The sequence below is a fragment of the Sminthopsis crassicaudata genome, chromosome 3, assembly GCF_048593235.1.
Source record: "Sminthopsis crassicaudata isolate SCR6 chromosome 3, ASM4859323v1, whole genome shotgun sequence".
Classification (NCBI taxonomy): Eukaryota; Metazoa; Chordata; class Mammalia; order Dasyuromorphia; family Dasyuridae; genus Sminthopsis; species Sminthopsis crassicaudata.
This window is the reverse complement of record NC_133619.1, coordinates 646017648-646043025: the sequence shown is the minus strand read 5'-3', so window position 1 is coordinate 646043025 and position 25378 is coordinate 646017648. Positions and strand designations below refer to the sequence as shown.

The window sequence follows — 25378 nt, the reverse complement described above, 5'->3', positions numbered from 1 at the left end:
TCGCCTAGCCCCTCAGCTCCAGACCCAGCCTGGGGAACAGCCACAGAACTAGCCCCAGGTAGGGATGTACAATTAGAAACTTGTTTCACTTGGAACAATGTGTATATTCAACTTTACCAAATGAATTGAGGAAGTATTGAATAAGCTACAGGGTGCTGCATTCTGAAAATATTACATGGGAAATTAGTCAATTCTCTAAGATACAACATAAAGTAGCCAATTCTCACGACAGTATTGATCCTCATGATATTGCAAATAGGTTGTTGAACTGGATCAATCCAATCTTCTTAACAACATATAAAGTTTCCTGTCCTCAGATGAGCTTCAAACATCCCTTCTTTTTTCTCAAGGTAGCACAGAACAGGGAGATATTGAGGTACAGCTCCAAGGAGGCAAAGGATTGAGGAGACCACCTCAGGTTTTCTCATAGCTTGTCCCATGTTTGATGGGTGTGAGAACTTAGGATGGTAATTCACCACCTCTCTCTTCTGTGTCTAGGTGTTAGCACCCTGGATACAGTAGAATCACCCAGAGTTAGGATAGGCAAAAGTCTTTATTATTGGTGTTTAGCAGTAGAAATGAAGGGGATGGATGCATAGGATGTCCCCAAACTCTTTGTCTCCCACCCAGAGTGAGTCTGGGTAGTCTCAGTCCACCTCCTAGTCCCTCCCATAATTCTCTGTATACACCAAACGATTGGGCCAGCACAGGATAGTGGGAAGGGCCATTTCCCAAGCATATTCTTAAGAGTATTGTCCAATTGGCATTTTGCCTCAAGTGCTCCATTGTCTGACCTCAGTGCATTGTTTCAGCCCTTTACATCTAGGGAAAAGCATGTCCTTGGAGATTGCAAGGAAGGGAGGAAACTGGGTGCTTTCATAGCTAATAGTGCCATGAGAAAAGACTAATGTTCTAGAAAGAACACACTATTGCCTTGGTAAAAGATGTATAAGCCCTTATCCTCAGATGAATAAATGGAGTTCTTATCTTAACCTGGTTTAGAAGCTCACAGGCAGCCTGGCTGCATGGGCATCAATATTATTCTAAGATAATCAACTTTATTATTTGGCAATTTTCCCCCTTGTTTCAAAAACATAATTCATGCCACTATTTTTATTCAGATTCTTCTCATTTTGGAATTTAGGGAACAATATTTTTTTAGAAATACTAAATTTTTGTGTCCTTAGAACATGAACACTTCTCAAAGTTTTATCCCCAAATCTTAGGCCCAAGTTTTACTTTTTCCATTTGTCAAATACAAGATCATAATTTATATAATATTTCACACTGTTTGGGACAATGACAACAAACCCAAAGTAGTTCAAAAAGATGTTTCTCAGAGTCAGATCAGAAATCAGTTTATTCCATTGCTGCAAGAATAGGGTATCACCTCAACTTGTGCAATCAAGAAAAGGGAGTCAAAGTACAGCCGACGGAGGAGGATTTTTTTACACTCTGGACTGAGCAACTTCACCACACATAGGACTCCAGTTATCCCAGATTTCCTATCAGGACTGGCAATGTGTTATAGGAACCCACTCAACTTAAGAACCGTAAGTATACATTACAAAGCTTGCTGATGTAGCAAAATGGTTTGTGCAAGACTAAGCAAGGTAGAAGGGGGAGAATTTTTCTGGAACTGTAGCCCTAAACTAGGGCATTCTTCTGTGGGTAAGCTTACTAAAAATGTCTCACTTCCCCTCGAATCCACCTAATACAATTAGCAAGTTGATAAGGTCAAAATGGAAACCCTTCTTCAGACACCAATCTTAGGATTTCAGAGAAAAACGCAAATCTTTTTTCTGACCTTTATACACAGTATAAAGAATTGCAATGTCTAATGAGATCTGTGCTGTAGGAAGAGGCCTTTCCTTATTCATTATATTCACATTTCAGCTGCAATAAGATTTCTACAGAAAAGATGAGACACAGGTGAAAGCCTTTCTGCAAATACATTTTGTATGTTTCTTTCCAGTGTGAATGTCGTGATTTATAGTGACCTTTATCTTGCAAGTAAGGGCAAGTCTTAGATTCAGCACATTTTTAAGTCTTCTCTCCACTTAGTATCCTCAGATGTAAACTCAGAAATGAACTTTGGCTAAAGACCTTCCAGTGCCAAGTCCATAGGAGACTGCTTCCCAAGCAGAAAATCCTGTTTACTGACAAGCTCTGTCTTCCATCTTTATTCTTTTTCCCATGATTTCAATTTTCTAGGAATTTTCTGGAGGCAATTCAGGGCTGAAGTGAGTCTGAATGTTTTTCCACATGGATTATATAAATGAGGTTTACATCTAATATAGGCTCTCCCATGGCTAGTCAAGGACTAATATCTATTAAAAGCTTTACCAAGATCCAGACACTCAAAAACTTTTCCTCTAATGTGGACTGTATTGTTAAACAAGATTTGGCCTTTGCCTGAAAATTTCCACATTCATGAGATTTCTGTCTAATGTGGATTTTCTCATGTTTACCAAGACTGTTGTGTCATGTGAAAGCCTTTCCACAGTCATTACCTTTATAAGGTTTCTCTGCAGTGTGGATTCTCTGATGGAAAGTAAGACTGCTGCGCTGGATGAAAGCCTTTCCACATTCATTACATTTATAAGGCTTCTCTCCAGTGTGGATTCTGAGATGGACAACAAGATAAAAGTTGCATCTGAAAGTCTTTCCACACTGCTTACATTCATAAGGCTTCTCTCCAGTGTGGATTCTCTGATGGATAGTAAGACTGGAGCGAGAGCAGTAAGCCTTTCCACATTCATTACATTCATAAGGCTTCTCTCCAGTGTGGATTCTCTGATGGACAACAAGGTTAAAGTTGCATCTGAAAGTCTTTCCACACTGCTTACATTCATAATAAGGTTTTTCTCCAGTGTGGATTCTCTGATGGAAAGTAAGACTGGAGTGAGATAAATAAGCCTTTCCACATTCATTACATTTATAAGGCTTCTCTCCACTATGGGTTCGCTGATGGCCAGTAAGACTGGACCAATGTGAGAAAGCCTTTCCACATTCATTACATTCATAAGGCTTCTCTCCAGTGTGGATTCTCTGATGGTAAGTAAGACTGCTGCGCTGGATGAAAGCCTTTCCACATTCATTACATTTATAGGGCTTCTCTCCAGTGTGGATTCTCTGATGGACAGTAAGACTGGAGCAATGTGAGAAAGCCTTTCCACATTCATTACATTCATAAGGCTTCTCTCCAGTGTGGATTCTCTGATGGACAGTAAGACTGGAGTGAGATAAATAAGCCTTTCCACATTCATTACATTCATAAGGCTTCTCTCCAGTGTGGGTTCTCTGATGTCGAGTAAGTTTAGAGCTGCATATGAAACTCTTACCACACTGATTACATTCATAAGGCTTGTCTCCAGTGTGGATTCTCTGGTGGACAACAAAAGCGGAGCAATCTGTGAAAGCCTTTCCACATTCATTACATTTATAAAGCTTCTTCTCTCCAGTGTGGATTCTCTGATGGACAGTAAGAGTGGAGCACTCTCTGAAAGCCTTCCCACATTCATTACATTCATAGGGCTTCTCTCCAGTGTGGATTCTCTGATGGGAAATAAGAGTGCTGCGCCGTGTGAAAGCCTTTCCACATTCATTACATTCATAAGGCTTCTCTCCAGTGTGGATTCTCTGATGTACAGTAAGACTGAAGCAATGTGTGAAAGCCTTTCCACATTCATTACATTTATAAGGCTTCTCTCCAGTGTGGATTCTGTGATGTCGAGTAAGGTTCAATTTGCATGTGAAACGCTTTCCACACTGCTTACATTCATAAGGTTTTTCTCTTGTATGGATTCTCTGATGTTCACAAAGACTGGTATTCTGTGTGAAAGCCTTTCCACATTCATTACATTCATAAGGCTTCTCTCCTGTGTGGATTCTCTGATGCTGAGCCAAGCTGGAATAACATTGGAAATCCTTTCCACATTGATTACATATGTAACATTGTTTTTCTGCTTTAGCAACACTGGAACTCTTTCTTAAAGCTTTGGTGTGTGTATTCCATTCACAGTGTTCCTCTTCAATGTGGGTTCTTTTCTGCTTAGCAACAATAGCCCTGTATTCACAATATTGAAAAAGGTCTTTCCATGAGAGCATTTTCAGATTTGCACTCATCTCCTTCATATCAAACCATGTCTCAGCATCTGAAAGAATCAAACACACACGTGTATCAATATACCCTCTAATGCTGGCTGATGATAAAATCATTGACTTTTCACTTCTCAAGGCAAAAATTTTCAAACTGAAATGACAGATTCAATCATTTTTAAATGCTATTAGCTCAAACCAAGAATGTCATTCAATTAACACAGAGTTAACACAATGACATTGGACCCCCACTACAAAGCTGAGACAAAGGCAACATGAAGTTTCTCATAATGTAGAAACCAGGCTATGAGCTCTGAATGGCTGAGTAACCTGATCTAAATCCCTGCAGCAGAGAATAGAACTTGGAACCTGGAAACTGAGTCTTCTCAATTCATTGCACTAGACAGATGTTCTCCATTTTACTTGCAATGCTTTCTTTCAAGTTCCATTTCAGGCCCAAGTTAGCTCTGCACCACTGGGAATGTGTTTCTTTGCCTCAGTTTTCCTGCAGAGTGAAGGTAATAATTGTACCCAATTCCCAGGTTGTTGTGAACATGAAATGATATACCTTTAAATTTTTGGCACACACTAGGTACATAATGCTTGTTAAGTACTATCATTGTCACTACGGTTTTGATTCTCTCCACCTTAACTCTTCCTTCCTTCATATACTTCCCTTTCCCTCTCTCTTTATATACAAATGCCTGCTGAACATGATGCATTTCAATTAAAAAATGTTTGGAGTAACTAAAAAGAAGTTTCATAAATTGTTGCTTACTCTCAAACCATCTCCAAGTTTTTATGCTGGATTTAAAACTTCTTGAAAGCTTCTCTTTGTATACCCAGGGCTCAATACAATGCATAGAACAGAACAGGTGCTTAATCGATGTTTATTGTTTGATTGACATTATCCAGGGCTGATCACATATCCTAACGCCACCCCAGTGCTTGCATGCTGGTCCCTCTGAGGGGCCAAATCTGTTTCTATTTCTGCTCACTCTCACCTATGGACAAATCCTATAGTGAAGATAACAAGAGCTCATGATCCTATTATGGAATAACCAGGAGTCTTTCCCTCCCATATCCCTAACCTAAGGGAAGCTGTCAGTAATGTAGTCAGTGACTTGGATTTAAGTGAGGGAGGGCTGCCCAAGGTCACTGGCCTTACTTTCCCCCACACAGCCATCTATGGCCCCTGGCCAGTTATAGATCTGGCTTACTGGGAATGGCTCTGGATGCAGATGGCCAGGAGAGACTTAGGACCGCTAAAGGTAAGGTGGGGGTCTCCTGTGACTTAGGTTGCCCCCATCCAGTGGTTAAAGCTAGGGAGCAATGGAGACAAAGAATCTTCTCTCCCACCAGGGCTAAGAAAATTTTAATAAATAAAAAGGAATGAATGAGTGACTCTGGGAAGAGCCTCAGGCATTCTGGGCAAAGCAGAAATAACTGTGATTTACACTCAGTCTAAGTCAATGAGAACATAAAGATCAAATGGGCTTAACAAGGGTCTATGGGCAGTCAATGATAATCAAACTGATTTTGAGTTGAGCTTTGTTGCTTAAGAAAGGAATCAGGGCAGCTAGATGGCACCCTGGATAGAGTACCTTAAAGCCAAGAGGACCCAAGTTCAAATCTGGCCTCAGAAAGGAAAAAAATGAAAGGAAGAAAAGAAAAGAAAAAAAAAAGAAAAGAAAGGAAGGAAGGAAGGAAGGAAGGAAGGAAGGAAGGAAGGAAGGAAGGAAGGAAGGAAGGAAGGAAGGAAGGAAGGAAGGAAGGAAGGAAGAAAGAAAGAAAGAAAGAAAAGGAAAGGAAGGAAGGAAGAAAGGGAGGAAGAAAGAAATCTATTCACAGATGGTTCAGTGGTAAAGAAAGGGGGAGGGAGGATGCTTCTAAGATCATTAAGAGATAGGGATATGTAATGTTCTTGAATTGTGAGGGAATGGTCTTCTGCTCAATTATAATCCTTCTCTGGGAGGAGATCTGTAAAATCTTTTCCTCTGTGTGCAGGTTTCTTGGGAGCTCTGAATCTCCTTCAACTCTTGTCCTTCCTCAAATCAGACTGGTCTCCTTTCAGCCTGCCTGGCATCAAAATTCTATCCCAGAGTCGATTCTCTCAGACCCAATGCTGCCCTTCTTTTATCCTCCCAGAGAATAGGCAGGTGAGAACTCAGTGGGGCGTGGGGAAATATTTCCACCAATGAACTTGCTCCTCTTAGAATTCCTAAGGTGTAAACTCCCTTTAAATGCCAAACCAAAGGTCTGAGACAGAGAACTGTCAAGACAACCTGAATTCTCACCTTGTCACTGTCCAGACAACCTGAGTTCTCACCTTGTAATCCTAACAGGGGTATACAATATCCTAGGTGGACAGAGGGAAGGAAGGAAAGAAGAAAGGAAACCAGCAAGGAAGGAAGAAGAGAGGGGAAAGAAAGCACCGGGAAGAAGGGAGGGAAGGATGCAGGAAGGGAGTCTTCCAACTAATTGATTTCAGCTTGTGACCAGCTTGGCTCAGAGGTTGTTGCTTGTCCTATCTATCTGTGCTTAACTGTAGCCTGCATGAGGAAGTTAGTAGAGGATGAAAGGGGAGGAAAGAATAAAGTAAAAAGTGCACAGCAGAGAACAAATGAAAAACTACAGGAAACCAAAAAGAAATGGACTGTTCTGAATATAATAACTTATGGCTTATGGAAATTTATTATTAGAGATTTTGAATCCTCCCTTATGTTCTGGTGAACAGGAAACATTTTTAAAAATTATTCTTTTCTAATTCCTTGAGTCTCTTTCTCGGCTCTCATTGACGAGGCTAGTGTTTCTAGTACTATATTGAAAAGTAATGGGCATACATTCATTTTTCAGTTACTAGCTACTACAAAAAGGGCTGCCACAAACATTTTGGCACACACAGGTCCCTTTCCCTTCTTTACTATTTCCTTGGGATATAAGCCCAGTAGTAGTGCTGCTGGGTCAAAGGGTATGCACAGTTTGATAACTTTTTCTGCATAATTCCAGATTGCTCTCCAGAATGGTTGGAGTCTTTCACAACTCCACCAACAATGCATTAGTGTACCAGTTTTCCCACATCCCCTCCAACATTCATCATTATTTGTTCCTGTCATCTTAGCCAATCTGACAGGCGTGAAGTGGTATCTCAGAATTCTCTTAATTTGCACTTCTGTGATCAACAGTGATTTGGAATACTCTTTCATATGAGTGGAAATAGTTTCAATTTCATTATCTGAGAATTGTCTGTTCATATCCTTTGACCATTTATCAATTGGAGAATGGCTTGATTTCCTATAAATTAGAGTCAATTATATATTTTGGAAATTGTTAGAATCCTTACTAGGTGTGAAGTCGGCACTTAAAAATTCTCTAGTTCAAGACAATTCTCAGATGATGAAATTGAAATTGTATCCATTCATATGAAAGAGTGTTCCAAATCACTACTGACCAGACAAATGCAAATTTAAACAACTCTGAGATCCACTACACACCTGTCAGATTGGCTAAGATGACAGGAACAAATAATGATGAATGTTGGAGGGGATGTGGGAAAACTGGTACACTAATGCATTGTTGGTGGAGTTGTGAAAGACTCCAGCCATTCTGGAGAGCAATTTGGAATTATGCAGAAAAAGTTATCAAACTGTGCATACCCTTTGACCCAGCAGCGCTACTACTGGGATTATATCCCAAAGAAATACTAAAGAGCTGAAAGAGACATATATGTGCCAAAATGTTTGTGGCAGCTCTTTTTGTTGTAGCTAGAAACTGGAAGATGAATGGATGTCCATCAGTTGGAGAATGGTTGGGTAAATTGTGGTATATGAAGGTTATGGAATATTATTGCTCTGTAAGAAATGACAGGCAGGAGGAATACAGAGAGGCCTGTTGAGACTTAAACCAACTGATGCTGAGTGAAATGAGCAAAACCAGAAGATCACTGTACACTTCAACAACAATACTGTATGAGGATGTATTCTGATGGAAGTGGAAATCTTCAACATAAAGAAGAGCCAACTCACTTCCAGTTGATCAATGATGGACAGAAATAACTACACCCAGAGAAGTAACACTGGGAAGTGAATGTAAATTGTTAGCACTAATATCTGTCTGCCCAGGTTGCATGTACCTTCGGATTCTAATGTTTATTGTGCAACAAGAAAATGATATTCACACACATGTATTGTACCTAGACTATATTGTAACACATGTAAAATGTATGGGATTGCCTGTCATCGGGGGGAGGGAATAGAGGGAGGGGAGGTAATTTGGAAAAATGAATACAAGGGATAATATTATAAAAATATATATATATAATAAAAAAAAATTATCAATCTGTGCATACCCTTTGATCCAGCATTGCTACTATTGGGGTTATATCCCAAAGAAATACTGAGGAGGGGAAAGAGACCTGTATGTGCCAAAATATTTGTGGCAGCTCTTTTTCTAGTGGCTAGAAACTGGAAGATGAATGGATGTCCATCAATTGGAGAATGGTTGGGTAAATTATGGTATATGAAGGTTATGGAATATTATTGCTCTGTAAGAAATGACAGGCAGGAGGAATACAGAGAGGCTTGGAGAGACTTACATCAACTGATGCTGAGTGAAATGAATAGAACCAGAAGATTGCTGTACACTTCAATGCTGTATGAAGATGGATTCTGATGGAAGTGGATATCTTCAACATAAAGAAGATCCAACTCACTTCCAGTTGATCAATGATGGACAGAAACAACTACACCCAGAGAAGGAACACTGGGAAGTGAATGTAAATTGTTAGCACTAATATCTGTCTGCCCAGGTTACATGTACCTTCGGAATCTAATGCTTATTGTGCAACAAGAAAATGGTATTTACACACATATATTGTATCTAGGTTATATTGTAACACATGTAAAATGTATGGGATTGCTGTCATCTAGGGGAGGGAGTAGAGGGAGGGAGGGGATAATCTGGAAAAGTGAATACAAGGGATAATGTTATAGAAAAAAAAATTACTCATACATATATATTGTCAAAAAAATTATAAATAAAATTTAAAATAAATTATTCTTTTCTGTATTTTTCTATTTTGTTTTTAGTTTTAAATAAATATCAAAAGAGTAAAAATAAATGCTTTTTGGCTTAAGGAAGGTCTAAGAAAAGTCATATTAGCCCAAGTTCTCTTTCTTTGGTTGGAGATAGTTGGAGGGCCCCAAATTTCCAATAAAGACTTCCGCTAGATTCATTGATTCTTCATTGGAAGGGAACTGAAAAGCCATGGAGTCCAACCCCTTCATATTATAGATAAAGAGACTGAGGTTCAGAGGTTCAGTGAGGTGCTCAGGATCTCACTACCACAAGAGTCTGAAAAGGGATTCCAAGCCAGTTTTTCCACCCCCATGCCCATCACATGAAGAAGCCTCCTGGGATAGCAGCCTGCACTCCAGCTTGCAACTCACTCACCAGGACAGGAGTTCCTCAGGCCTCCTCTCTCCACATGGGAAAAGAAATCTTCTCTGGGAACTGGAAGTCCTGGGAGGGAGGAAGATAGTGAGTTTGAGCCTTGAAACTTGTCATTTATTCCTCACTGGAACAGGGCTGGGGTGTGAGGCCCACTGGGTGGTTCCAAGGAAAACTCAAAGATGGTTTTCAGGGCGCTTATTGCCAGGGAAAGGGGGCAGAGGGGAAAAGAGGCCATGGAAGCAGCCTGGAAGCAGAAGATCCTGATTTTGCTGCCTCCTTCACAGCAGGGTGGACACGTCCCACAACCTCCATTTTCTAGACATGAGAAGCAGCTGGTAGCACAGAGAAGGGAGCACCAGGCCTGCAGTCAGGAAGCCTCTAGTTCAAATTTGGATTTAGACACATCCTGGCTGTGCCACTCTGGGCAAGTAATTTCATCTGTTTGCTTCAGCCTCCAGACCTGAAATTGGGGATAAAGATGGAAGCCAAAACAAAGGGTTTTGATAGAGATCCAAGGGCAATAATGCACATATAGGGAACTCTTAGCACAAGGCCTGGATCCCAGCATATGTATGAAAAGAGCCCCTCCCTTCTCTTTCTCTCCCAGTATCTGTGCAGGCCTTTAGGGGGTGTAGATAGGAGGAACAAAGGCCCACTTGCCATGCTGGAAATATAAATTACACCAGGGGCATTGAGGTAAAAATTTATTTTTTTACCCAAAAGATCATTGCAAACATAAAGGGGTTTCCCCTAGGATAGGGGTTCCTTCTCCTATCTCATGTTCAGTGAAAAGGGGCAGGACAGTTTTCAGAAGGTTCACAGATACAACTGCAGGGTTGCTATTCTAAAATGTAAAGACCACTCATGGAAGATTAGGAGGACCCAGTTTCTTAGGGACAAGAGGCAGCCCTTGGGCCTTTCTAAAAACTGATAAAAGCCTGAAACTCTGCACCCCAAGGAGGGGATGGTGACACCCCTGTTGATGCCATTCCCAGAGTTCCAAGGGAAGTGCTCCTTACCCAGGAAGAGCAAGTTCTCGGCATTCTCCAGCATGACCTCCTTGTGCAGCTCTTTCTGATCTGGGTCCAACAGACCCCACTCCTCCGGGCTGAAGTGCACAGCCACATCCTTGAAGGTCACCAACTCCTAAAGCACCAACACACAGAGGATATCAGTGGAAGCAAGCTTGATAACTGACGTGATCCAATGCTCCTCACTTTACCGAAGGGACCTGAAGCATGGAGGAGGGATCTGCCCAAAGGTGACAGCCTTTTAGGGTTCAGAACCAGCACTGAAAGCAAAGTTCCCCCAAAGACCAGTGGAATATAGAGAAACACATTTAATGTTTTCAACTGAAATAAAATTGAGAAATATCTTACTAGGGAATGGTACTACTGCCTGTGCAATGGGGAAAGTTATGGGTTCTATCAGAGAGAGATAAGGACTTTTGGAGATGAAATCAGACAGTGCTATGTTAAGAAAATGGAATGAAGTGCTTGTGTGAAGCTAGCTAGTATTATGCATTGTAGAGCTGAAACATTTCCATGATGGCTGAAGAGAAAAAAAGATCCTGTGAATTTCCAAATGTCAGAAATTAAGTTTTATCCAGATGAAAACACTATCCTTCCTCCCAATAATGTGTACTTTTCCAAATGCAAGTACGGATAGTTTGCAACATTCATTTTTGTAAGATTTTGCCTTCCAAATTTCAAAATCACACACTTCTTAATGGATCTCGCCCAGTGGTTATCAACTTACAAAAGCAAATTGAAGGAGAGAGAAGGGATTTACCCAAAGGTCACATCCTGGATGAGAACACTTGGAAGCACAGCCATGCAAAGGCCTCCCACCTAACACTGTACACAGCTGGTGAGGACACAGCTGCTGACATGTTGTCTTCCATGTTAGAACTGAAACTTCTTGAGGGCAGGGACTGATTTTTCCTCCTTTGCATCTCCTCTATATTCCCACAGAGCCTCTTCCCTTTCTAAATGCCTGTTGCTTTGACCCAAGCAATGGTAAAGGGAGAGAAAGGCTAAGTATGAGCTGAGCATGATGGAGTGATTCCAGAAGTGCCTAACTGCAGCTGAGGGGTCTTGTCAGGGACTTTCCTTCTGGGAATTGCCATGTATGCCATGTCAGCTGGTAGGGTGGGCCCAGGAGGTACAAGGGGCTTGGGCTCTGAGGCAGGAGGTTGTGTCTTACAGGTGTTTCCTTGAGAAGGCGAGGGGGGTGTCCTCTTGCTGGATCTTTTCTGAGGAGGCAGCACTAACTGCAGGTTGTCTCCCTTCTGTGGATTCACATGAGCAGTGCTGAGTGGGCTACACAAGGGGTATTCCCAGAGGAGAGTAAATGTAAATAACCAGCTTGAAGTCCATAGGAATAAGGACGCAGAGAGAAGTAGAGAGAAGCAGAGATGTAGAGAGATTCAGATATGCAGAGAGAGTCGCAGAGACATGCATTGCTCTTGCTTCCTGCTAATCCCTGCTTAGATTACCAATAAAGAAACATTGGCTGGTCTCCATGTCTATTGGGGGAAAATGGGTATGTATGGCCTGGCAGTCAGTAGCCTCGGTGGGAGGGAATAAGAGATAAAAGAAAATGAAATGGAATATAAGAAAACCCACCAAGAAGAAAAGAAACTTTGGACAATGCCTGATCCATTTGTAACCTTCATTATGTAGGTTTGTTTTATCAAATCTACTCTTCTGTTCTGCTGGTTCCCTGAATTTTTTTTTCCCTTCTCTTATTTTGTATTTAAGGTTAAAAACTAATTATACTAGAGGACGTTAAATAGGACAATGGATAGAGCAATGGCCCTGAAGTCAGGACAACCTGAGTTCAAATCCTACCTCAGACCTTTAATAATTGCTAGCGGTGTAACCCTGGTGAAGGCATTTGACTCCAAATTCTTTGGCAAAAAAAAAAAAAAAAAAAAAAAAAAAAAAAAAAAAAATTACAAGAATAACCACAAAAATGGTAAAGAGAAGGGATTCAGAGAAATTTGGGAAGGTCTGTATGGTCTGAGGCAGCAGGGGGATAATTTCTGGTCAGCTCCCAACCAGGGAAAGGGCAAGAGCTAGGGAAGCTTCCAGGGTTCTGCTCCAGACAATACTTAGGGTCAAGGGTTTGAGGAAACTTGGTGACTACAGGAGGAAACTTGGTCACAGGACACAGAGTGGCTAGAAGGGGTGTGTGTGTGTGTGTGTGTGTGTGTGTGTGTGTGTGTGTACCCACAGGACAGACACTAATGAGTGAAGTGGTCATCCTTTTCAGTGACCTATATTGAGGGAAAATTTAAACAAACTTGTCAGGGTAGCAACTAAGAGAAGGGAGTTAGTTCATTCCTGTCCTGTCCTGCCAAAGGGACAGTGAATCAGTCCAAAACACAGCAGAGAGGAGGGCAGTGTTGTTATTACTGCATTCATTTTCTTAACTCTTTTTGTAAAGTAAGGATCCAATGATAAGAGAGATGACCAGCCTCATAGACCATCCTCCAGATCTATGAAAAAGACCTCTTGGGCTGATATTGCCCTTATGTGTGGGCAGAATACACTCACCTGGGGTGGGGGTCTGCAGCTCTTAGGGGACATTCGCTCTGGCTCCAGGCTCCCTGCTTGGGCCAGCCCTTGGTCCTCTGCAGGCTGTTGGGAGGGGATGCGTATAAATGAACAGATGTCCTTCCCTTCTTTTCCTGGACAGGGGGCTAGCCTACAGGAAATTACAGAGGATGAGGTTCCATGGAAGTTACTAAGCCCCTAGCCTTGCCCTAGGGCACAGACCCCAACCAACAGAGAGGCAACACCCATTGAGTGATTAAAGTTGGGGAAGAAATGAAAGAAATGAAGCCAAGAATCTTTTCCTTTACCCAGTCAAAAACAACAAGTCTGGGAGGGAAAAGTCCCCAGGACTATTGGCCATGGGGCAGTCAGGAGTTTATATAGAAGGGACAGGGAATAAGAAAACTGGGGTGGAATGGTGTAAACTTGAAGATGAGCTTACCTTCTCTTACTCCTACTCTTAAGACTCCCTTCCTCTCCCCCACCTTCCTAAAGACCCAAGAGGGAGGAGGGATTTAAGGCCCCAGATGGGATGAGAGTGTGTAGAATCTCAATGTCTCCTGAGTCAGAAATATCCTTGCCTGTAATACTTGGTCCTCCCAGCATCTCTTCTCCCCAACAGACATATTACCTAGACAATAAACTGACTGACAGATAAAATAAGGAGGTAAGGGCTCTCTGGGAAGCAATTTAGTTTGGGATTCAGCGACCAGGACCACCATGTCAGGGGAAGGGGCAGGGAGCTGGGAAGCCTGGGTAAAAAAGAAGAAATTTAAGTGTCCAGAAGTGATTTAGGTGGGTAGTTGAACCAGGAAAAACAGGGATGGCTGAGTCCTGAAATTAAGAAGAAGATGGGGGAAGGTTCCCAAGACTCTTGGGTAGATTGTAGGCTTAGAATCCTGAAAGGGAATATGCAAACAGTGAGCCACATGCCGGGGAAGGAGCCCAAGATGTGCGGGTCCAGAGAAGTTGGCACAGGAAACAGATTCAGTTCTTGCAACCAAGGAGAGCTCCTGGAGGCAGAAAGGAAGAACCTGTGCAACCTCCTAAGAAATCATGTCTGAAGCCACACAGAAAACAGGAGCTGGAGGCAGAGTTAGGACATCCGGGTCCAGGACGGGGGCTGAAAGTGGGACTTCTGGGTTACTATGGGGAAAGCCTGCCTTTGGGCAAATATAACTGTATGATAAGTTTGAGGAAGATGGCAACATTAGATATTTGTGAAGTGTTTGGGAACCTGACAAATAAGTAGGAGCCAAGAATTCGTTAAGTAGCCAGACCTGGAAATTTTTCTGACAGATGAGGAGGACACTCCAAGGGTGAGGTGATAAAGATCTACACAAAGAAGGTTGAAACAGAAAAGATGGATGGCAGAGATGTCGCAGGGTTGACATGAAGTAAGTGGGAATAAGAAATACAATTCATGGAGGACATCTAGGTTGTGAGCCTGAGGGAAGGAGAGGGTAGTGGGGCCCTTATCAGGAAGAAGGAAGAGACAAAGACAAGAAAATGAGTTCAGTCTTAAAGGGTAATCATAAGACATCTCAAATTAGAGAACTAGTTTGGTATGTGGAAAAGACATTTGGAACAGAGGAGATTGAGGTTATCAACCTCAATCACACAAAAACATAAAATATTTCCTTCTGATATCTTACATAGCATGTATTTCTGTACTTTTTAATACTACAGATGAAAGATTTTAAGAAATAAAATCATATATCAACTAGTGACATGAAGTGTGGCATTAAATGGATCCCTTTTAGATATTCATAATTTTGCCATAGATTAGATATCAGAGAACATAAAAGTATCATGTAGTTTACATTTTAAATATCTCTAAAGTCTTATTTCTCTTTACTGATCATCTTAACCTGTGATATTAATATCTATTCAGTGCTATAAATGACATGAATTACCTTATGTCAACAAAGACAAAATATAATCCAAATAAGATTTACTGACCTCATTTTTATATCAAATAGTACTTTATTTCCCAATTATATGTAAATACAATTTTTAACATTTTTTTCCGTTCCATATTCTCTCCCTCCCCTTTTTACTTCCTTTCACCTTAAGATGATAACCAAGTTACAAAGGTTTTATAGGTGCAATAATGTAAAACATATTTCCTCAAGAATTTTCACCTCATGGAAACTGAGTAAAGAAAGAATGAAGGATCCTGGACTATTTCCCAGTTCACTGTTGACTGATAATCTTGTCAGTAGAAACCAAAATTCAGATGCACTCCTCAGTTGTTTGCTCACTGAAGTGGTTTGTGATAATCAAAACCCAGGGACCACCCTTCAATTCACTGCTGACTAATGATCTGGTCAGCAAAAACCAAGTACCAGAGACTACTCCGTAGCCCTTCCCCTAGGCTATAAAATAGGCTATCCATGTTTGAAAGTTGGATCATTTTATCTCCTTGCTTCTGTTTCTCTGTAGAATTTCCTTGGAGTTTCAGCCAGCTTTGTAATGGTGTTACTATTGCAATAAAGCTTTCCCCTGGGCTAGGAGATGGGGTCAAGGCTGTAAATTCTGTTGAGATACTTTGTGACACCAGTCTGAGCCCCCCAACATTTGGGGTCTCTCACCTGGGATGCCAGAGAAGGCAGAAGTGCTATAGGGTAGCTTTTGACAAAGATGGGCCAGTCCTCTTTCATGTCATTTTGTCTTGGCCTATGTCTCTGTGTAGAATGTCTGACACGTTTCTTCTGTGAACTATTTTAAAACTGCGACCAAAAAAATATTCCTGAAACACCTCAGTTATGGGGATTGTTAGCAAGATTAATATAGCTCAAGTCTCTGTTTGCTCAACTCTTCTCATCTCAGAATTGGAGGGAAGTTAAAATTCAGCCTCACCTGCAGGAATAGGGGAAGGAAAACTGTGGGGACCACACAGAATCTTGCCCAGAAATCCCAAGCCAGCTTGTGGGAATGGGGATGGGGTGGGGTCAGGCTTTATGGTCAGCATTCCATGAGCTCTAGCCCCTGAAACTATTTATGTCTCCTTAACCTTTCATTGTATTTCTAGATCATCACTGTTGACATATTTACCACCATATGGGCATCATCTTTTCTTTATAGATCTTTTTGTGCCCTGAGCCAATTGTGGTTAAATGACTTGCCTGAGGTCACACAGCTAAGAAATGTTAAGTGTAGGAGACCAGATTTGAACTGAGGTCCTCCTACTTCGGGGCTGGTCCTCTGTCCACTGCACCACCTAGCTAGCCCCTCTAGATCTTCACAGTAACAAAAATCCATTGGGAAATTTCATGTTACATATATGGGTCATAAGACTTTCGAGTTTATAGATCTACTGACTGGCATTGGGTTAGAAGAAATACAGTAAAGTTTAGGGGCCAATCTCCAAAAGGTATTACAGAACTTTGATCTTTTCACTTGCAGGCCATGTGAATCTTTTGTCAAGGGTGTTTCTTTTACAGAATATCGGGTTCTACTTTCCAATGCATTGTGCTGCCCTCCTCTGTATTAATCGTCTATCACCTCATGTACATTTTATTATGAAAATTCTAATTTTCTCAATGATATCCTTTGATACTCCTCATTGTTCCTACCCCTCCTTATCTTTAGACAAAAATTGAGTGGGAAAAGGAAATGGGATCAACAGGCAGTAACTGACCACTGACGTGGCCTGAATCCCACTCCTTCAGCCCACCTAAACTTCCATTCATTTCACTCCCAGATGACTGGCTAGAACTTTAGCTGAAAAGTCTCTGATCCACTTATCTCCCTTATTTCAAGCTTCCATTATGGTACTAAGTTATTTCCCACCACTCAAGAGGGACAATGGACAAAGCATACTGCCCAGAGTCAGGAAGACTTGAGTTGAAAACCACTCAGAAATTTTTCACCTTGGTGACACTAGGCAAGTCACTGTCCCTCTGTTTTCTTCTGTTACTTTTCCATACACTTAGAATACTAATAGTACCTCCTACTTGCCATGGTTGTTGTAAAGAAGAAATATTATTTGTGTATCACTTGGACAATAAGTGATATTAGATGAAGGTTAGCTATTAATGCTGTGATTTAGAGGGAGAAAACTTTGGAATACAGGGTTTGTCAATGGTGAATGTTGAAAACGATCTTTGTATGTATTTACAAAAAAAAAAAATTTTTACCAGTAAAAAAAATTCTGGATTGATTTTTGACCTAAGTTACCTAATATAGGAGAGAAAATTAGAAATAAAAGAAAGTCCCACTTTCTCTTCATAAAACTAAAACAGCTTTTATAAGAAAATCAACCAGAAGGAACTTGGGGAGAAACCAGCATTTTTGCCTTTCAAATAATTGTCATTGTAAGACATCTCAAATCAGAGAAATGAGCAGAACCAGGAGATCATACAGTACTGTATGAGGATGTATTCTGATGGAAGTGGTTATCTTCAATAAAGAGAAGATCTAATTCAGTTCAAATTGATCAATGATGGACAGAATCAGCTACACCCAGAGAAGAAACGCTGGGAAATAAGTGTAAACTCTTTGCATTTTTGTTTTTCTTCCCAGGTTATTTTACCTTCTGAATCCAATTCTTCCTGTGCAAGAAGAAATTTGGTTCTGCACACATATATTGTATCTAGGATATACTATAACATATTTAACATGTAGGAGATGCCTGCCGTCAAGGGGAAGGGGTGGAAGGAAGGAGGGGAAAATTCAGAACAGAAGTGAGTGCAAGGGATAAGGTTGTAAAAAATTACCCATGCATATGTACTGTCAAAAAAAAAAAGTTATTATAAAAGAAAAGAGAAGAAATCTAAAAAAAAAAAAAAAAACAAAGAAGAAGAAGAAGAAGAAGAACAAGAAGAAGAACAAGAACAAGAACAAGAACAAGAACAAGAACAAGAACAAGAACAAGAAGAAGACATCTCAAATCAGACAACTGGTTCAAGATTTTCAAAAGACAGTTTGGAACAAAAGGGCTTGAGGTTGAGGTTGATTGATGTCAAAAATTTTTTTTAATGTTCAATATTACTTTTTTCCCAATTATATGTAAAGACAATTTTTAACACTTTCAAAAAAAAATTTTAGCGGCAGCTAGATGGCACAGTGGAAAGCGCTGAAGTCAGGAGGAGCTGAGTTCAAATCTGGTCTCAGACACTTAACACTTCCTAGCTGTGTGACCTGGGCAAGTCAATTAACTCCAATTGCCTAAGCAAAAAAAATACAAAGAACAAAAACAAACTATCTTTGCTCCTTTTGATGCTTACTTGAATTTTGTTTTCATTCTCAGATATTTTTCTTTCTTACCTTCTATACTCAATTTTTTTTCTTGTGCAGCAAGATAACTATATAAATATACATATGTAGATATTGGATTTAACATATAAACAGATTTGCCATGTATTGGACCACCTGCCATCTAGGGGAGGGGGCAGGGGAAGGAGAAAAAAAACTTGGATCAGAAAGTTTTGCAAGGGTCAATGCTGAAAAATTACCCATGCATATGTTTTGTAATAAAAAGCTTTAATAAAATTGGAAAAGAAAAAAAGAGAAAAGAATTTGAAAAATCTCATTAGAAAAACTGGAGAATTGGAGGGGCAATGGGAAAACTGAGAAATTGATACATTGTTGGTGGAGTTGTGAAAGAATACAACCATTCTGGAGAGCAATCTGGAATTATGCCCAAAAAGTTATCAAACATAGCCCACCAGTGCTACTACTGGGATTATATCCCAAAGAAATACTAAAGAAGGGAAAGGGACCTGTATGTGCCAAAATGTTTGTGGCAGTCCTTTTTGTGGTGGCTAGAAAATGGAAAATGAATGGATGCCCATCAGTTGGAAAATGATTGGGTAAATTGTGGTATATGAATGTTATGGAATATTATTGTTCTGTAAGAAATGACCAGCAGGATGAATACAGAGTGGTTTGGAAAGACTTACATGAACTGATGTTGACTGAAATGAGCAGAACCAGGAGATCATTATATACATCAACAACAATACTATAGGAGTATGTATTCTGATGGAAGTGTTTACCTTCAACAAAAAGAAGATCTAATTCAGTTCCAATTGATCAATGATGGACAGAATCAGCTACACCCAAGGGAGGAACACTGGGAAACGAGTGTAAACTATTTGCTTTTTTGTTTTTCTCCCCAGGTTATTTTTGCCTACTGAATCCAATTCTTCCACTTCAACAAGAAATTTGGTTCTGCATACACATATTGTATCTAGGATATTCTATAATATATTTAACATCTAAGAGACTGCTTGCCATCTAGGGGAAGGGATGGAGGGAGGGAGAGGAAAATTTGGAAAAGAAGTGAGTGCAAGGGATAATGTTGTAAAAAATTACCCATGCTTATGTACTGTCAAAAAGAAGTTATAAGTATAAAATTATTTTAAAAAATAAAGCAAAATAAAAAAAAAAATTAATAAAAAAGAAAAATTGTAGAAAATTCTTCCTGTACAACAAGAGATTCGGTTTTGCCCAGAGATTCTACTAAAAAGCTATTAGAAATAATCCACACCTTCAGCAAAGTTGCAGGATATAAAATAAACCCACATGAATCATCAGCATTGTAATATATCACTAACAAAATCCAACAGTTACAACTACAAAGAGTAATTCCATTTAAAGTAACTATTAATTGTATAAAATATTTAGGAATCTATCTGCCAAGGGAAAATCAGAAGGTAGATGAGCAAAACTACAAAACACTTTCCACACAAATAAAGTCAGATCTAACCAATTGGAAAAATATTAAATGCTCTTGGATTGGGCAAGCAAATATAATACAGATGACAATAATACCTAAACTAATCTATTTATTTAGTGCTATACCAATCAGACTCCCAAAAAACTATTTTAATGACCTAGAAAAAATAACAACAAAGTTCATATGGAAAAACAAAAGGTCAAGAATTTCAAGGTAATTAATTAAAAACAAACAAACAAAAAAAAATCAAATGGAGGTGGCCTAGCTGTAGCAGATCTAAAATTATATTATGAAGCAGAGGTTAATAAAACCATATGAATTGGCTAAGAAATAGACTAGGTGATCAGTGGAATAAGTTAGGTTCAAAGGAAAAAGCAGATAATACCTTCAATAATGTAGTGTGTGAAGAACCCAAAGACTCCAGCTTTTAGGATAAGAATTCACTGTTTGACAAAAATTGCTGGGAAAATTGGAAATTAATGGGGCAGAAACTTGACATTGACTCATACTTAACACCATGCACCAAGATCAGGTCAAAATGGGTTCATGACCTAGGCCTAAAGAATAAGATTATGAATAAATTAGAAGAGCATAGGATAGTTTACCTCTCAGACCTGTGGAATAGGAAGGAATTTATAACCAAAGAAGAATTAGAGGTCATTATGGATCACAAAATCGAAAAATTTGATTATATCAAATTAAAAAGGTTTTGTACAAACAAAACTAATGCAGACAAGATTAGAAGGGAAGTCATAAACTGGGAAAACAATTTTACAATTAAGGTTCTGATAAAGACCTCATTTCCAAAATATATAGAGAATGGACTCGAATTTATAAGAAATCAAACCATTCTCTAATTGATAAATGATCAAACCATATGAACAGACCATTATCAGATGAAGAAATTGAAACTATTTGTAGCCATATGAAAAGATGATCCAAGTCATTGTTTATCAGAGAAATGTAAATTAAAGCAACTCTGAGATACCACTACTTACTTGTCAGATTGGCTAGAATAACAGGGAAAAATAATGCAGACTGTTGGAGGGGATGTGAGAAAATTGGGACACTGATACATTGTTGGTGGAATTGTGAATACATCCAGCTATTCTGGAGAGCAATTTGCAACTATGCTCAAAGAATTCTCATACTGTGCATACCCTTTGATCCAGCAATATTACTACTGAGCTTATATCCCAAAGAGACTTTAAAGAATGGAAAGGGACCTATATGTGTAAGAAGGTTTGTGGCAGTCCTCTTTGTAGTGGCCAGAAACTGGAAACTGAGTAATGCCCATCAATTGGAGAATGGCTGAATAAATTGTGGTATATGAATATTATTGTTCTGTAAGAAATGATCAACAGGATGATTTCAGAAAGGCCTGGAGAGACTTACATGAACTGCTGCTGAGTGAATGAGCAGAACCAGGAGATCATTATACACTTCAACAATAATACTATATGATGATCAATTCTGATGGATGAGGCGCTTTTCAACAATGAGATGAACCAAACTAGTTCCAATAGAGCAGTAATGAGGTGAACCAGCTACACCCAGTGAAAGAATTCTGGGAGTTGACTATGAACCACAACATAGAATTCCCAATCCCTCTGTTTTTGTCTGCCTACATTTTTTATTTCCTTCACAGGCTAATTGTACACTGTTGCAAAGTCCGATTCTTTTTGTACAGCAAAATAACTGTTTGGACATGTATACATATATTGTATTTAACTTATACTTTAATATATTTAACATGTACTGGTCAACATGACATCTGGAGGAAAGGGGGGGGGAAGGAGAGGAAAAGGTGAAACAAAAGGTTTTGCAATTGTCAATGCTAGAAAATTACCTATGCATAAAATTTTTGCAAAAATTAATTAAATTAATTAATAATAAAAAACAAAATTCAGTTCTGCACTCATATATTGTATCTAGGATATATTACAACATGTTCAACATGTATAAGACTGCCTGCCATGTAGGGGAAAGGGTGAAGGGAAGAAGGGGAAAATCGGAACACAAGTGAGTGCAAGGGATAATGTTGTAAAAAATTACCCATGCATTTGTACTGTCAAAAAAAAAAATGTTATAATTATAAAATAAAAACAATAAAAGAAAAAAGAAAAACTGGAGAACAGAAAAAGGAGAGACAATATAAGAATTGTGTGATTACCTAAAAGCTATAATTTTTAAAAGAATCTGGATACAAAATTTCAAGAAATTAAGAAAATGGCTCTGAAGCTCTAGAACAAGCAGGTAAAAAGGGAAAGAAAAAAATGGACTGTTCAACAACTGAAAGAGATCAGAGGAAAACTTATAAGAATATCCTAGGAAGGTTTAAAAATTCCCAGATTAAGGAGAAAATATTGCATCTAACCAGAAAATAAGACAATAAAATACTGTAGAAATAGTCAAGATTTCACAAAACTGAGCAGTTTCTACTCTAAAAGACCATAGGTTTGGTTACATTAAATCTCATAGAGGGGGCAGTTAGGTGGCACAGTGGATAGAACACCAGCCCTGAATTCGGGAGGACCTGAGTTCAAATCTGGTCTCAGACACTTGGCACTTTCTGGCTGTGTGAACCTGGGCAAGTCACTTAACCCCAGCCTCAGGGGGAAAAAAAAAAATCTCATAGAACAAAAAAACTGCAGTTGCATCCAGAATAATTTACCCAGAAAGTTGAATATAACTGGAATGAAGGGGGCAAAATGGACTTTTGATAAACTGAAAAGCTTTCAAGTATTTGTAACAAAAAGAGCAGAACTCAATGGAAAATTTAATATAAAAGATCCAGAAAAAAGAAAAAACATTAAAGACTAATTTTCATTAAGACCACGTATTTACTTATAAATGTGAAAATGTTATCAATATAACTGTCGGTAAAAGGGTAGGAAAAGGTGAAAGGGAACAATTATGAAAATTGGGCAAGAGGAAGAACTAATACTGAGAAAGCAGGTGGGGAGGAGGTTGGAGAGCTGGTAATATTGTAACTTTACTCTCTGAATTTACCAGGAAACAATGTATACATTCAGAAGGATATAGAAGCCTTTTAAATATACAGAGGTGAGGAAACTAGGAGATGGGATGGGGGAGAAACTTTTAGCTGGATGGGATGGGGAGAGTGGCAGAGAAGATCAAGTGACAGGGCAAAATCAAGGTTGAGAAAGACAATGGTGAGTAAATATAAGATGGAAAGACAATCAGTTGTATGGATTGGATATTTAAAGTGGTTCTTTGTAATAGCAAACACCTGGAAATTGCAGTGATTCCCCCTTTAGTCCATATTTATTTCAAATTAAATTAAATTTAAAATTCCATTATTAGAAATTAGAGACACTTGGTCTTGAAGTACTAAGAATACTGAGACTAGACTCAAGAAAGGTTGATTTCAAATCCATTCTCATACTCTTACTAGCTGTGTGTCCCAGGACACATTATGTCATAGATGTGTGCCTCCGTTTCCCCAATTATTAATAGGGAAAATGATAAGACCAAAGTCACACACTGTATGAGGATGCATTCTGATGGAAGTGGATATCTTCAACAAAGAGAAGATCTAATTCAGTTCAAATTGATCAATGATGGACAGAATCAGCTACACCCAGAGGAGAAACACTGGGAAATGAGTGTAAACTCTTTGCATTTTTGTTTTTCTTCCCAGGTTGTTTTTACCTTCTGAATCCAATGCTTCCTGTGCAAGAAGAAATTTGGTTCTGCACGCATATATTGTATCTAGGATATAACATTTAACATGTAGGAGATGCCTGCCATCTAGGGGAGGGGGTGGAGGGAAGGAGGGGAAAATTCAGAACAAAACTGAGTACAAGGGATAATGTCAAAAATTGCCCATGCATATGTACTGTCAAAAAAAAAATTATTATAAAATAAAAAAAAAGACATCTCAAATCAGATAAGTGGTTAAAGATTTCCAAAAGACAGTTTGGAACAGAAGGGATTGAGGTTGAGTTTGATTGATGTCAATTTTTTTTATACTGAATATTATTTTTTCCCCAATTATATGTAAAGACAATTTTTAACGCTTTCAAAAAAATTTTTAGCGGCAGCTGGATGGAACAGTGGAAAGAATACCAACGCTGAAGTCAGGAGGAACTGAGTTCAAATCGGGTCTCAGACACTTAACACTTCCTAGCTGTGTGACCTGGGTAAGTCAATTAACTCCAATTGCCTAAGCAAAAAAACCACAAAGAACAAAAAACAAACTATCTTCCCTCTTTCTTTTGATGCTTACTTGAATTTTGTTTTCATTCTCAGATGTTTCTTTCCTTCTATATACAATTTTTTTTTCTTGTGCAGCAAAATAACTATATATACATATGTAAATATTGGATTTAACATATATTGAACTACCTGACATCTAGGGGAGGAGAGAGGGGAAGGAGAAAAAATACTTGGAACAGAAAGTTTTGCAAGGGTCAAGGCTGAAAAATTATCCATGCATGTTTCATAATAAAAAGCTTTAATAAAATTGTTAAAGAAAAAAATAGAAAAGAATTTGAAACATCTCATTAGAAAAACTGGAGAATTGGAGGGGCTTTGGGAAAACTGAGAGATTGATACATTGTTGGTGGGAGTTGTGAAAGAATACAACCATTCTGGACAGCAATCTGGAATTATGCCCAAAAAGTTCTCAAACATAGCCCAGCAGTGCTACTATTGGGATTATATCCCAAAGAAATACTAAAGAAGGGAAAGGGACCTGTATGTGCCAAAAAGTTTGTGGCAACCCTTTTTGTGGTGCCTAGAAAATGGAAAATGAATGGATGCCCATCAGTTGGAGAATGGGTGGGTAAATTGTGGTATATGAATGTTATGGAATATTATTGTTCTTTAAGAAATGACCAGCAGGATGAATACAGAGAGGTTTGGAAAGACTTACACGAACTGATGTTGACTGAAACGAGAAGAACCAGATCATTATAACCCATCAACAACAATACTACATGAAGATGTATTCTGGATGGAAGTGTTAATCTTCAACAAAAAGATCTAATTCAGTTCCAAATGATCAATGATTGACAGAATCAGCTATAACCAGGGAAGGAACACTGGGAAATGAGTTTGCATTTTTGTTTTTCTTCCCAGGTTATTTTTGCCTTCTGAATACAATTCTTCGGGTTCAACAAGAAATTTGGTTCTGCAACATATATTGTATCCAGGATATTCTATAAAATATTTAACATTTATGGGACTGCCATCCAGGGGAGGGGATTGAGGAAGGGAGGGGAAAATTTGAACAGAAGTCAGTGCATAGGATAATGTTGTAAAAAATTACCCATGCATATGTACTGTCAAAAAAGTTTTAATTATAAAATTAATTTAAAAAATAAAATAAAAAAAAATATATTTTTTTAAAATAAAAGAGAAAAATTGTAGAAAATTCCTGTGCAACAAGAAATTCGGTTTTGCCCAGAGATTCTACTAAAAAGCTATTAGAAATAATCCACACCTTTAGCAAAGTTGCAGGATACAAAATACACCCACATAAATCATCAGCATTCTAATACATCACTAACAAAATCCAACAGTTATAGCTACAAAGAGTAATTCTATTTAAAGT

At 38.9% G+C, this 25378-nt stretch overlaps 1 protein-coding gene across 2 annotated transcripts in view; it reads right to left on the bottom strand.

Moving 5' to 3' along the window:
- Positions 1-537: 537 nt before the first annotated feature.
- The window catches only part of LOC141565000 (uncharacterized), a 76934-nt gene continuing 52093 nt past the window's right edge, over positions 538-25378 (bottom strand). Inside the window, exons 2-5 of one of the 2 annotated variants that reach the window (XM_074307952.1) lie at positions 13113-13263; positions 10572-10698; positions 9553-9621; positions 538-4157 (exon numbers count right to left, since the gene is read on the bottom strand). In XM_074307952.1, coding sequence (XP_074164053.1) covers positions 2485-4157; positions 9553-9621; positions 10572-10698; positions 13113-13145 — 1902 coding nt within the window. In that variant the 5' untranslated portion in view covers positions 13146-13263 and the 3' untranslated portion in view covers positions 538-2484. The remainder of the gene's footprint in view (positions 4158-9552; positions 9622-10571; positions 10699-13112; positions 13264-25378) is intronic. The other variant, XM_074307951.1, reaches the window with a different exon arrangement.